Source organism: Pezoporus wallicus, unplaced genomic scaffold (assembly GCF_028554395.1).
Source record: "Pezoporus wallicus isolate ANWC-B61680 ecotype Strahan unplaced genomic scaffold, APGP_CSIRO_Pwel_v1 contig_3847, whole genome shotgun sequence".
Taxonomy (NCBI): Eukaryota; Metazoa; Chordata; class Aves; order Psittaciformes; family Psittacidae; genus Pezoporus; species Pezoporus wallicus.
Window position 1 is genome coordinate 1073243 of NW_026639842.1, and position 14032 is coordinate 1087274.

General features: G+C 38.2%; 1 protein-coding gene across 4 annotated transcripts in view; it reads left to right on the forward strand.

Annotated features, from left to right (window-relative positions):
* Positions 1–14032, forward strand: part of DIP2C (disco interacting protein 2 homolog C) — a 320043-nt gene that overhangs the window by 240797 nt on the left and 65214 nt on the right. For all 4 annotated transcript variants that reach the window (XM_057416491.1, XM_057416492.1, XM_057416493.1 and 1 more), the window contains 6 exons: positions 65–184; positions 988–1102; positions 5407–5546; positions 7059–7195; positions 9540–9748; positions 10546–10660. In XM_057416491.1, coding sequence (XP_057272474.1) covers positions 65–184; positions 988–1102; positions 5407–5546; positions 7059–7195; positions 9540–9748; positions 10546–10660 — 836 coding nt within the window. The remainder of the gene's footprint in view (positions 1–64; positions 185–987; positions 1103–5406; positions 5547–7058; positions 7196–9539; positions 9749–10545; positions 10661–14032) is intronic.

Sequence of the window (14032 nt, forward strand, 5' to 3'; positions counted from 1 at the left end):
AATTTGTAATAGAGCTGTATAGCATTTGTATGGTGTATTAGTAATCTTCCCATTCTTATTGCAGCAAAAGTTGCCTGTGTAAAATCCAGAGACATGCACTGGGCATTGGTGGCACATCGAGATCAGAGAGACATCAACCTTTCCTCACTGCGTATGCTAATAGTGGCTGATGGTGCAAACCCATGTAAGCTATGCTTCTGCAGTCTAGTAGAGAATAGGAAGTGTTTTCTGTCTTGCATTTAAAGTTTCAGTCTTCAGTCATCTTAGCTAAAATATTTACAAAGTATAGGGCTTGTCTGCTGCAAACTCTATGATATTTATGGAAACAGTGATGAATTTTGGATTTTTTTAAATGTATTTTGCTTTAGCTAATCCTGAAGCAAACTCGATATTCCACATAACCTAAGGTGAAGTAAACGTGGTTTTGTGTAACATGACAGTCATGTATAAAGACTGAAATAAATAACCTTGAGCCATAGAAAGGATCAGTACATTTCTGAATGATGTTGTTCGGATGCAGAAGTAACTGAGAATTTTAGGGGAATAATTACACTACTCTAGAAAACCACATCTGGATAACTTCATGACAATTAATACCATGAACTGTCTCTCTGTGTTATTTAAGACAGCAACGCGTAAGTGTCTACTTGTAGTAGTTTATTTTCAGTTTCTGAATTAAATCTTTAATCTGCCTCATACTAAAACTGTAGTAAAATTAGTACTGTAAATCTGGCGGTAATGGCTTTTCTATAGTGACAGGACTTTATGCTCAAAAAATTAGTCTTTATTCCCTGTTTGCATACACAACTGTGTATATATATATAGTTGTAGCACCTATGACTTCTTTCCTGGTGGGCATGGTTCCTTTTTAAATTGTTTCTCCTGAAAAGCCCTCATATTCAGTAGTGAGTTTGAAGTTTTAATAGTGTCTCTTCAGAAATCAGATTCTTTTTCTCCTCTGATTTTTTTTCATTTTCTTTACCCCAGGGTCTATATCTTCCTGTGATGCATTTCTCAATGTCTTCCAAAGTAAAGGTCTAAGACAGGAGGTCATTTGTCCCTGCGCTAGTTCACCAGAAGCTCTCACTGTGGCTATTCGAAGGTACTGTGTTACACCAGTGGAAATAGACCCACTGTAGAACATATATGGTAATTTGGGGGAAAAAAAGAAAAATATATTCAATTATCTGCATACTTAACTTCTGAATGACATTTTTAGTTCTCATTTTGTTTGTCCAGAGAAGACACGTGAGAAGAATTTGTAGAATAATAATTTAACCTCAGAGAGCTTTATAATACAGTTCCTGTTTCTGTAATTTTATCTACTTTTAAATGACATAGACTAAAATGCAAAAGCTAATTCTGTAAAAAGAAGTGGGAAAATGCCATCATAAGCATAAGTTTAATTAAAATGTGAGAATTTAAGTGGTATTGCTATCAAGGAAAATCATGCTTTAAAATAGTCTGTTTAAAGCGAATTATGACATTCTGCAGATTGATTTTGGCTGACTGATGCTTATTAACCCTTTGTAGATTCTCAGTAATCATCTGGAAATGTCCTTTGAATCTGAGGGATTTGTGCCTAGAAATAGAAATTCTAATGATAAGGCTTATGTATATGAACGTCAGTATGCAGCAGTCATGAGGGCTGTAGCACACATTAAATGGCATAACTGCTGTCTGTTTTGGCAGAGTTTTCCAAAAGTTGTACCTTAAACAGCAGACACTTTGTCTTTAATTTAAAATTCCACAGTCATTTATAGTTGTTTCCCATGTTAAAACATACAGTATAAAAGCATAAAGCACTGCAATAGCATTAAGTAAAAATACTTCCTGCCACAAAGTTTAAAATACGCTGTCCAAGTGAAACTTAACTAGATTTTCAATTAGCTTTTCAACAAAACGTAGCAGGAAGAAAGACATGCGGCCAAGTGTGTGGTTTACTTTCAGCCACCTCATTACTAGCTAAAAACAAGCTATCCATTAGGGATTTATCCTGTCCAGGTTAGTTGTCTTTTCGGTGAGCTACAGGATCTCAGAAAGCCCTTCATGGAGCTCCACCAGCCTGTTCTCAGCTTTATACCAAGGAGTACGCTGATTTTCCTTGCAGTGGGTTTCCCCAACGTAGGCAGTGCAGACCTTCACTCCCTTGGAATGGCTGATGTATGCTTTCTAGACTTGAACTCTATGCCTGTAGCCATCTGAAGCACTAGAGATTCATTTTCAAATTAACTAGCATTGATAGCTTATATTAAAAACAAACGCAAAACATTATTAGCACATAAAATAGTGGGTAATTAAAAAAATATATAAAAAGGCATTTTTATCTTCAATGCCTCGCTGTGTAGTAACAGACAAACAGAGCAGTTCTTACTGCAGTGAATGTTACTGAACACGTATCTCCTTTTTTTGAAGTGTTTAATGGTGTTTAATACTATCTGAACTTGGGAGCTTTAGTATTTCTCGTTTTATTCAAGCCATCTCCACTGACAGTAAAGTTATTATCATACAGGTTGCAAACAGTTATAGCTGAAGTATGCATTAAAGTCATTCCCTGCAGAGCACAGATCCAGAGAGCTCCCTGTTAATGCTTCAACTCTTTCAAAATCTATGGTGTATTTCTACTGATCTTCCTACAAGGAAGAGTAAGAAAACCAGTTCTCAATTGAAATATTTTTATAGTTTAGAAAAAGACAGTAACAGACTAATAGGTACTTTAGCCTTAGAGCTGAAACATGAAGCCTGGTATTTAAAGGATTATGTCGTGCAAATAATTCTTTATGGTATTCCCCTTTGGTTTATTGCATATTAGTCTGAACCCACTTGCTTAAGGGAATGCAAAAGTTAAGAATAGGTCTTTTCCCATTTGAATGACTGGCAAAAGATAGTGTTAAAATAGATTGTATCTGAAAATGGTAGTAGTAACTCTTCTCAAAATGCTCTACAACTACTCAGTATGCACAAATCAGCTTTGAAGTAGATGCACATTGTCCCTCTGTCATGGTTAAGGAAACTAAAGGTGTAGTTTTTTCTGGTAGTTTAAGCTACATTTACTTAGTATATGAAGTAGGTAGGTTTATACCTTTGTTCAGTTGCGCCTATCTTAATCAAAGGCTTTCTCTTTGTCTAGCAAGCAGTCTTACAGAATTGCAAATCCAGTATTAGAAATACTGAATTAGTAAAGAAAATCAAAAATGTGAACTTTAAACTAAATTATAAATACATTTGAATGGGATTATTTATATCTCATCTTCTTTCCAAGTGATTTCTCTCCTTCTGTTTGGCAGAGGCACTTGTTTTAGGGTTGTTCCCATGTGAATATCATACACAGAACAAAATGAGATACCATATATTGAAGAACTGTTGCTGACAGGATGCTGTCGAAGAGGATGTATAGGTGCTGTCAGGTGCTTAGGTCCTCATCTCACTTCTCTGTCCTGGTCCTCTGAGTGTATTCCGTTGTGATGTCAGGTAGCTGGTTTCCTGCAAGAGGAGACTCAGGCATGTTAACTGGTGTCTCATTCCAGGACCCACCTCAGACTACCAGGTTACCAGAAGTACCCTGAAATAGCAGCTCTGAAATGCATGTGGACTCTGTCAGTCCTTGGCTCCGACTCTTTCCTTCTGCACACCTGCTTCCACTGCACGACTCTTTGATTTCACACTAACCTGGGCATAGTGGCTATCTCAGCCCAGGCCACAGCTCTATTGACAAGTCCCCCAGCATGATCCTATCAGGCCATGTGCCTCCAGCTTCCCTCCCTAGCACCCCTGTCCTATACACAGACAGTGTTTTTCCAAGCTGTGCCAGCTCTTCTTTGTAGCAGTCTTTGAATGTTATAGGAAACAGAAGAAAATTATGTGCTGAAAGTCTAGATGGCCTCTGCTCCTAGAGGTTGAGAAGTTGCGTTTACCTGCAGGAGACCTTGCTTCTCATGAGCAATAAAATGTGTTTTGGGGAGGAAGGATGAGAGGAAGTTGATCAATAATGTCGCTGAAAGTTCCTTTTACATAATGGGAATGTTATTTATCACAGCTGCTTGTTTACTAGCACCATTTGTTATGCTCTAATGTGTTTTCAAGCATGCCCACATCCTCCTTTGTTGACAATGTCATTTGAGAAATATGCCTCATAAAACCTCTTAATTGAAATTTATAGTGCTGATCACTGCAAGGCTTACATGAGCATGATTGGTTAAAGCCCATCTAGTATTTCAAGCACAACAGAGGAGAAATGTCATATGAAAGGACATTATCTGTTAAAAAATAGTTGTGCTATGATGGAGTATTGAGGAGAAATGCAGAATCTTGAACTAAATATTGTCTGTTTTATCCATCTTGAAAATAGCTGGAGCCAGGCTGCTCTGCATAGATGCATTAGCAACACTCAAATCAGTATCATGTTAATCTCCTGGTTTTGCATTTTCAATTGCAGGATAGTGTAAAAATCTTTCCAGACATGAAAAGCCCTGACATGTTCTTCTGACTTAATAACTTGTCTACGTCAACATTAGTTTGCTGAAGCCACACTCTGCATAGGAATAATTGTATCCACTGATACAGCAGGTGGTTTTATACTGAAACAAGTTGACAGACAGCTTGTACTGATGCTGTGAATTGTACGTGTTGGCAGTGAATCTGAGCAAACTGAGGTGTTACAAAGAGGCTGCATCCACAACATTTTGACCGTGACTGATGAAGGTGTAATGTGTTTTAATTTTCATGTAGTAAATTAGAATAGGAAGAATTCAGTTCACTAAAATGGTGAAGTCCGTTTACGTACATTAAAATGGTGAAGTATTCTTGTGACCACAGATACTTGGCAGTGAATCTATTACATCCTAATTTCTTCTGTTCAGTAATTTTAAATGCTTTAGTATTGGGAGTAGGAAGTCATATCTGTGATTCAGACACAGCATACTTATATTCTAATCTTGGCTTTGATACTGGTGTGTTACACTTTTAGTCTGGCAGATGAGTTTGGTTTCCTAGTTCTAGGTTGCTTCAAAATTGGTCAAGTTGTTTAGTGATTGTTTCCAGATATTTAGAGTGCAGTTTCCCTCCATGTCATCTGCACTGCCTTTCAGGACTTTAAAAATAAGGCAAAAAAATCTTTACTTGAGTAATCAAGCAATCTTTCTAAATCTGAAAATTAAATACAAGCTGTTTGGGGTAAATGTTAGGTGTTACTTTTGTCTCTGCAGCCCCATATATGTGGGTGGCTGCTGAATGGGAATGTTGACAGACATAATTACTCAGAAATGACTGAAAACCAGCATTCTGTCAGGTCTGGTAGGGGAAAAAAGACAGTGAAATTTTTAACTCAAATAGAGTATTTGCAACAGTAGTCCCTTAAGAATAAGTAAATGCTTACACCTGCCTCACGGATATAACACATGGTTGCAGGCCAACAGATGACAGCAATCAGCCACCAGGAAGAGGAGTTCTATCCATGCATGGTCTCACTTATGGAGTGATTCGAGTGGACTCTGAAGAAAAGCTTTCTGTTCTGACTGTCCAGGATGTTGGCTTAGTGATGCCAGGAGGTAAGGAACTTTCTTTGAAACTCACTAGGATTCACCAGTTTACATAATTAGCTGTAGAAAGTCATAGGTTGGCGTACTTTGCTGTAAAACGACAAGCTCTGGGATTAGAACATGCGTACTTGAAAAACATTCTAAACCAAAAGCACTACCTTATAAAACTTCATGGTTTGGAAATCCCAAGATTTCTTCTGTTTTACTGCAGTGGTTGTCTCTACTTGTGTTTTAAACAACCTGCCACTGCATCATAACATTCATTCCTTAACTGTTAGACACCGGCAAGAAAGTTCCAGACACTATAATAGACTTGTTAGTGAGTTTTCATAACCTAGGCTAAGGATCAACAAAATTACTATCTGAAGGCTTTCAGAATGTTTTTCCAAAGATCTTCTGCTGTCACGCAGTTATTAGAAAGAGGAAGCATGACTGAATAGTTCATGTTGATAATTCAAACTTAAACCATGAACATGAAGAGATGACTTTTTATAAGAGAAACAGATTTTAAGTGAGATGTTATAAAGACTAGAACAGGATAATACTGTACTTTTTCATAGGAGAGTATGTGTTATGCAACAAAGGAATAAAACATAATGATGCATCTTACAAAATTTCAGTTGAACAGCTTAAAGGAAGATAAGATTGGTTGTTATAAGGTATTATTACAGAAGTGCTATCTTGCACTTCATGTTACATTCTGGTCATTTTAATAAAAGTGCATGCTCCTGTTTATCCTCAGTGAGAGAAAGGTCATTCAAGTTTCTTTACACTTGTACTTAAAAGAGATGCCGATTGATTTCTGGTCTCCGTTGTTCATCATATTCTCTTTCCAACTGCAAAATCTACACATGCTGAACTCAAACTCCAGGGATTATAGCTAAAGCAGCATACATGATTCTTACTCACATGGCTGACACATAAAATAGTACTTCTTCCTCAGACCAGTGCTTTCTAATCCCTCCCATTTAGCTCCCGCTGCCTCTGCAGTCCCATAAGACTCATGAGAGTGAGTCTGAGCTCTGATAAATTCTTTGTAAAACAATTGTAGTAGTCTGCTAGAATATCTTGATACAGTGTTACTTGCTACTTTGTAAGAGGTGTATTTCCTGATTCCCTGCCTCTCTGGCGGTAGTATTATTATCAAGAGCTCCATTAGGGTGTTTCATTTTCCACTGGCTGCGGCAGATCTGGTCTTCAGTATGCAACACTGTGAATGCAATCACATTTCACAGCAATATTACAGATCAACTGAATTTTTAGAGAGCAAGGCAAATTAGGGGGTTTTATCAGTGTAAAGATTGAATTTAAATAAAGATTTTTGCATTCTTTGTTTAAATACTATTTATAGTGTAAATAACATTTCGTGATGTTCAACACCTTAATGTTTGAGAAAGCCATTGTTAGACTTCAGTCAACATAGAATTTATCTGTTTATGTCAGTCTTTCCCACTGAATTCCCACTAAATATTCTTTAGTTCATTTCATAATGTTTTTTAAAGTCCTTTGCTCTCCCTATAGCTATAATGTGTTCAGTGAAGCCAGATGGAATTCCTCAGCTCTGTAAAACAGATGAAATAGGAGAACTTTGTGTATGTGCTATTGCAACCGGTACATCATATTATGGACTCTCAGGCATGACCAAAAATACTTTTGAGGTAAGCAGACCAAAAAATTCTATACAAAATCTTTCATTTAAAACTTCTTCTATTTCAGGATAATGTTTGACAGAAAATAATGGTAGTAGTAGTATCAGAATACCAGTAATAGTCAATGCTTATGGCTTGGGACCTATACTCTAGCCAGATAATATGCACTGAAGCCCATTTCATTAAGTGAAATAGTAGATCTTTATGTGGGTTTAGTTTCAGCTCTGAAGAGCTTTAATTTTGAAAGAAGATACCAGTGGCTGAAACAATCAGAAAGAAAGTAGAAAGGAAAAAAAGTTTCAAAAGGTAATGCTGTACAAATCTACAAGCTAGCTATATGCAGAATTTGATTGTTGCAAACAGTTGGAAGGTTGCTGGGTATCTTTAGAAAGCAGTTTCGAACATTTCCACAATGCAGCCAGGATTGAAGGTTTGCATTTATACAGAATTTTGACAGATGTAGTCTTCAAGAGGTATCTGAATAGAAGTAGTGCCTTTTCCTCATTAGTCCCCACCTGCTTTTGTTTGAATTGCCTTAGGCGAAAGACTTTTTGCTTTGCGGAATCTGTTTTCTAGTAGGTTTCAGCTCCAGTGCAGACAGCTGAATTGATAGCTCTGTTGTACCTGCTTACTTGTTACCATTAACTTCTGCTGAAGCCACTATGAAAGGCTGAACAAATCAGAAAAATATTGAAAAAAATTGGGCTGATATTCTTACAAAGTTCTGATCCTTTTTTAATATTTGAGGAAAAGGTAAGAAAAATGCATCTATGTTTCCCTTAACAAATGCTCTGGCATTACCATTTTTCATAGGCCAAACATGGCTACTGTCTCCTGCAAAATGCAAATCTGAATGTTGTAAACACTATACATTAAAGAATTAATGGAGATTAGTTAAATCCAGGATTCATACTATACTATTGTGATCTGAAATTTGTTGATAGCTGATTGCTGTGTGACAAGTACTATTGGCAATATCCAGTGTGAATGATAATCCTGGATTTGCTGTATTTCAGGGTAGGAAGGTACTTACATTCATTTTCTAGTACTTGCTGTAACTGTATGATCATTCATAATTCAGAACTGGGTCTGCAGTTTAACAGCATATATAAGACTGATTTAGACTTATTCCTAATGGTAAGCAAATAAATTGCCATTAGGTCAGTCAGACCATTCACTTTTAAAGTTAAGCATGTTCTTAGGAGCCCTCTCCAAGTGGGCCTCTTTTCCTTTTTACTGTGTAATTCGTGTTGCAGGTATTAGAGAGTCAAAGTTTTGCGTTCCTGAAATCAATTATGGATGACAATGTGTAAGTATTAAATCTGTTCTAAAGAGTCACCCATGGGCATCTGGCAGCAGAATTTGACCCTTCTTTTTAGATAAGCCTTGAAAGACACTGTATAGCCATGGTCTTCCACTTGCCATTGTCTTAAATAACTTGCCTTTAGACTAGCAGTTTAAAGAAGCAAAAGCGTGGTTTTGTCAGAATGCAGCTCAGAGTAGCTCTCATGCCAGAAGGGTAACACTGTATTAGTTAGGATAGGAAAAACAGTAGAAATCTCTCCTGTGAAAGTCACATATGCGTCTGGTGTTCAAACATTTAGAAAGGCTCCCTATAGGGCTGTATTTTCACTGTTAGACATGCTAGGGAAGACATTATCACTGGTATTGTGAGGACTTAATTGACCTTAGATAAAAACATGGTCAGCTGCAAGAATCATTAATGTGCAGTACCTTAAAATAGCTTCACTTCTGTCCTGCATGTTTCTCTATATTTTGCTGGAAATGAGCATGTGGTACTGAAAAGAACCTCAACTGTAATATTTGCCATTTAATCTCTCAGTAACCTATACATAACACCTCAGGTTAGCTGCACTCTGAACAGCATTTTGTTTTATTCAATACTGTTTATGGTATTTTTTTTTAAGGTCATAAATGATTTGCAGAGCCAGAGGGAAAATATGTATAATACACAGTGGGATTGAACCTAGAATCATAGAATCATACCATAGTTTGGGTTGGAAGGGATCTTCAAAGGTCATCTAGTCCAATCTCCCTGCAATGAGCAGGGACATCTTAACTAGGTCAGGTTGCCCAGAACCATGTCCAGCCTGGCCTTGAATGTCTCCAGGGATGGCATATCCACCACCTCTCTGGGCAACCTGAAGTTAGGTACTAAAAATTACACACACTAGTCCAGAAGTTTCCTGACACTCCCTTTATGGTCAGTGAAGAGTAAAGAGCATCACCAGTGACCTATTTACTTCATTCCAGTAAAGCCATCTGAGAGAGCATATTTCACGGCATGATCTCTGTGCTGAGAATTGAAGACCTGTGTTTCTCTGTCTTACAGGTGTTTCCTATGACCAGTTCTGGTGGCCCTATCACTGAATATCCTTTTATAAGGACTGGACTACTAGGGTTTATAGGACCAGGTGGACTTGTCTTTGTTATCGGCAAAATGGATGGTTTGATGGTTGTCAGTGGAAGAAGACATAACGCTGATGACATTGTAGCAACAGCGCTGGCTGTTGAGCCAATGAAATTTGTCTACAGGGGAAGGTTTGATCCTTTATTTTCTTTTATTATGTAGAAATCCTCCTTTTTCTTAGACCAGCTGTAACTGACCCAAAACGATTTTAGAAAACAGTGCCTAATCTGCACTGTGATTTCCCTCCATTGCTGTTTAGATTGCTAGAAAGCAGAGAGAAGCCTTAGAGAGTGTTGAGGCACACTTTAGATACCAAGGTCTGAAACTATGAGTATTAAAATTTCCAGTTAAACAACTGGTTAATTCTCAAGGTGATGCCTCAACAGGACCCTTTCTGAGTTGAGCATTTCCAATATGTTTAACGCTAGAGTTCTTGAACGTGACAGCAGTTCCTTGTGTGACCTTCCTGATTGTCTGAAACTGAGCCAGAGACTCAGTTCTGAAGAGCCTAACGCAGGAACATGCACTCATACTTGGTCACATGGCAGACCTCTCACAAAATGATGTTGCAATTACTTTCTTCTAAGATGGGGCCAGAGAAGGTGGTTATGCTGGCTGTTAGGTAACAGCTTAACATCAGCCTGGGTGTGACGCAAACTTAGTGGTTTTCTTATCCCAAGAAAGTTCACTTCTCCAGCCCTGCTGTGACATTATGCCTGTACTTACATGATTCTAGAACAAAGTCCTCTATTTCACCTCCAAAATTTATCCAAAACTCATCTTGTTGCCTTACCCCCACAAATAAAATACTTTGGTGCACCAGTTATTTGAGTAATAAATAACAAAATAATGATTATGGAGGATTTACTTAGAATGGTTTTTTCGTCTGTCCTGGCACTAAATGCTCTTCTCTCCATCTCTTCTATAGAATAGCAGTGTTTTCAGTGAGTGTGCTGCACGATGAAAGGATAGTTATTGTTGCTGAGCAAAGGCCAGATTCCACAGAGGAAGACAGTTTTCAATGGATGAGTAGAGTTCTTCAGGTAACGATCTTTATGTATGTTTGGGAACTATTTTTTCTTGCTTTATATTCTTTTTCTTGATCTTTTAGGCTGACAAAGTAACTGACATTTGTCTTTGTAATTCTAAATTCACTTTCGGTTACATTTTCACCTAATGAGCACAAAATTAGTTTCTTCTGAGTGACAGTTCCTATCTGGGCCACACATACTCTGAGAGTGATCCTTTCCCTAATCAAACTGCTATAAAAAACCAAGGATGAGTTGAAGTAATAGCAAGAAGAGAGTAGTGTATGGTTTGTAAGGTTATAGTCATTCGTTACTTAAAAAGGATAATGAATTAATGACTGCATCAAAAGTATGCGTATCTGAGCTAGATCTCCAGATGCATTTTTTTAATCATCTGGGGATGACTAAAATCATTCTGGGAGAGAATTATGTGTCTCTAGCGCACCATGTTCATAGCTAAAATAAACTGAATGAAACGCAGCCTACAAATACTGATTTCTTTCCACTGAAATGAAGTGATTGATTAGCTCAGATCTAGGTTATCTGCATAGGACACCTGTTGCAAGTAATCCAATTCCAGCTGTCTGGTGGATCATGCAAGGCACCTAGCGCTGTGGTGAAATCCACCTTGGTGGTGGTGTTTCGCAGTTTGGTAAGACACAAGCTCCCAAATGTTAAAAAATCCGGATCTTCTCCATAATGTGGCAGTCTATGTTAAGGCAGTATCATTACCATACTCAAAGTTTTTTCAACTCTAATGTCCCCATGCAAAAAAAAAAAAAAAAAAAAAAAATAATTTAGATAGCTGTCATCTTCCATGTCCTCTATCTCCATGGTTGAGCCAATTCTCACTTAATGGGTTTAGTGCAGGTGTCAAATTAAGTCTGTTGCAACCTTGTGAAATAGTCTCAGCTCTGTCTACAGTTGTTCACCTGTTACTTCCCTTTCCTACCTTCCTTTCTGTTCTTCCTCAAGGACTCTTCTCAGGTAAATATATTGCAAACATCTTTTTTGCTTTACCAAAGAGCCAAAGAAAAAAAGATCCCACACAATTCAGGCAAGATGTTTTTATTCATTATTGCTTTGTACTGAATAAGAAAGGAAATCTGTCTCCTGTATCCTTGAAGAAAATGAACAAATAAGCTTTCATCGTCTCAAGACAGTTTTGCCTTTTCTCTTGATTTAAAAGATAACCACATTTCATACAGCTAGAGGCATCTCATATTCACAGTAGATCTCAGTTATTGCCAAGAAAAGTTAGAACCTCTAGCTTGTCCATCACACAGAAAGCCTTTAAAGCACCTTGAAGCACCTAGGGCAACTACTGTAGAAGGAAAGGCTTTTGGGTTGCCCATGCTTTGGTAATTTTTATCAGATAGCAAGCTCCTAAAAGAAAGGAGCGTGTTTTGTCAGCTGAGCACTTCTGTGGCTTTTACAGAAATCATGTCTTACACCGTTGTAGTAAGTAGAATTCAGTACTGAACACTGTGGAAGTCCTGTGTCAAGTTGCTCCTGCCCAAAGTCAGTCCAATTATTCTGAGTGCAATCAAGTCAGAGCAGCATCTGAGAATGATAGGCTGTATATCAAAGTATACATATGCGTGGCTGCTTTCATCGCCTATGTGTGAAGTCTGCAACTCTTGCCATGTCTCACTTTGTGAACAAGAAGTTTCTGGTTCCATTTCAGTTGAGAGCATAGATGGAGGGCAGAAGCCAGGAACATGTGAGATTCTTAGTGCCTCCTTCCCAAACAGAGTTTTAATGACAGATGTCAGGAAGTGATAACCAGCTGTATCTGAATCGTCTGCTAGTGGTGAGCAACATAATGATGTCATACTTGTGTCATGTTTCTCAATGACACCTGTAATAACAAACTCTACCAAATTACTACTCATTTCTGGTGATATTTATGAGACTTGCCTGACACCCTGCGTGTGCTGCCTTGTGCCAGCCCTGCCCTACACTGCCTGCTTCTGCTATGCCTTACTGTGCATCTGAATCTCTTCCCAATAGTTGAGCTCATTGGTTTGCAGAACTTTCCAGTGGGTTGCACGTATTCTGACTCTCCCTGACCCTTTCTTCTGCCCAGGTAGAGCTGCTATACATACAGGACTACGTTGGACTGCATCTCTGGGTTTTAGCAGAGGCATGACTGGGAGGGGTGATCAGGCTGGGTATGGATTTTCTGGAGAGTAGTGGAGGAGGAAGGTATTTTAGTGGCAGTGTGGGTGAAGATCCTAGGTAGCCCAACAGTTCAGTCAGATGGATCCTAGATACTCATTCAGATCTCTTAGGCTGCCGCAAACTGATTTGACCCTTCAGATAGGGTTGTGGTTTTACTGGATTTTAGTTTTACTGGATTTTAGTTTTACTGGATTTTAGTTTTACCACTGCCAGCACGCAGGCAGGACTTGACAGAACTAAGGAACGCTAGGAGATCTGTTGCAGAACTGTAGAATGTATGCCTGGATAATTTTATCAGAATGAGATGTTTTCTCAGCTTGAATAACATAACAGTCTGAACTCTACAAGCTCTGATATCTGTACTCCTTTTTCTCAATGAAACAAGGATAAAAATTCAGATACTTCATTTACTTCTGGCTGGACAGAGTAATTTCATAAACCAAGCCATCTCATCAAGAGGCATAAATGCCAGCAGTATTAAAATTGACCCATTGCTCGTCTCTCTCAAAATTTTAAGGCTTAGTTCATCAGTGCTTGTCCTTGTAAAACAAATTCATATCCTGCTTCAGAAACGTGCCAAGCTCAAAAGTATGAAAGGTGACAATTTTGGATGACCCATGACATTTTATCAGGCACCGTGCTGCAGATGTAGCTGTCAAAGGAGATAGTTTGGAAGTCACTGGGGCATCATTATATATAATACCCCCTCCATCCCACCCCAGCTGGGTATTGCTTTCCATTCTTCAGCACTAGGAGCCACCGTGGTTTACGTTTGAGTAAGAGTGGATACTTGCCCTGTTACAGTTTTCCTTCAGGCTGATGTCAGGTGAAGATCCCATGATTTATCATGGATCTTGAGAACCTACAACTAACATTATGATTAGGAGGTTACGATGGTTTCTGCCAGAAACATGAGACATCGTGTGTTGGCTGTCGTACATACCTCGCTATTGTTGATCTTTCAGGTCACATGTCTGTAGACCAGCAACAGGGTCTTCCAATACTACTGTGAGATCTACCACTACTAAAACTGCCAAGTTTGTAAAATGAATACTGCTTTATTATTCTTTCATACGAAATCTTGCAGTCAAATCAATAAAAAATGAAGCAAACAAGCCAAAAGCAAAGCATTACTTGTAGTGTCTGTAGAAGAAATTGATAATTTACTGGTCTACACTTGAGTACCTACCTACAAATGATTAT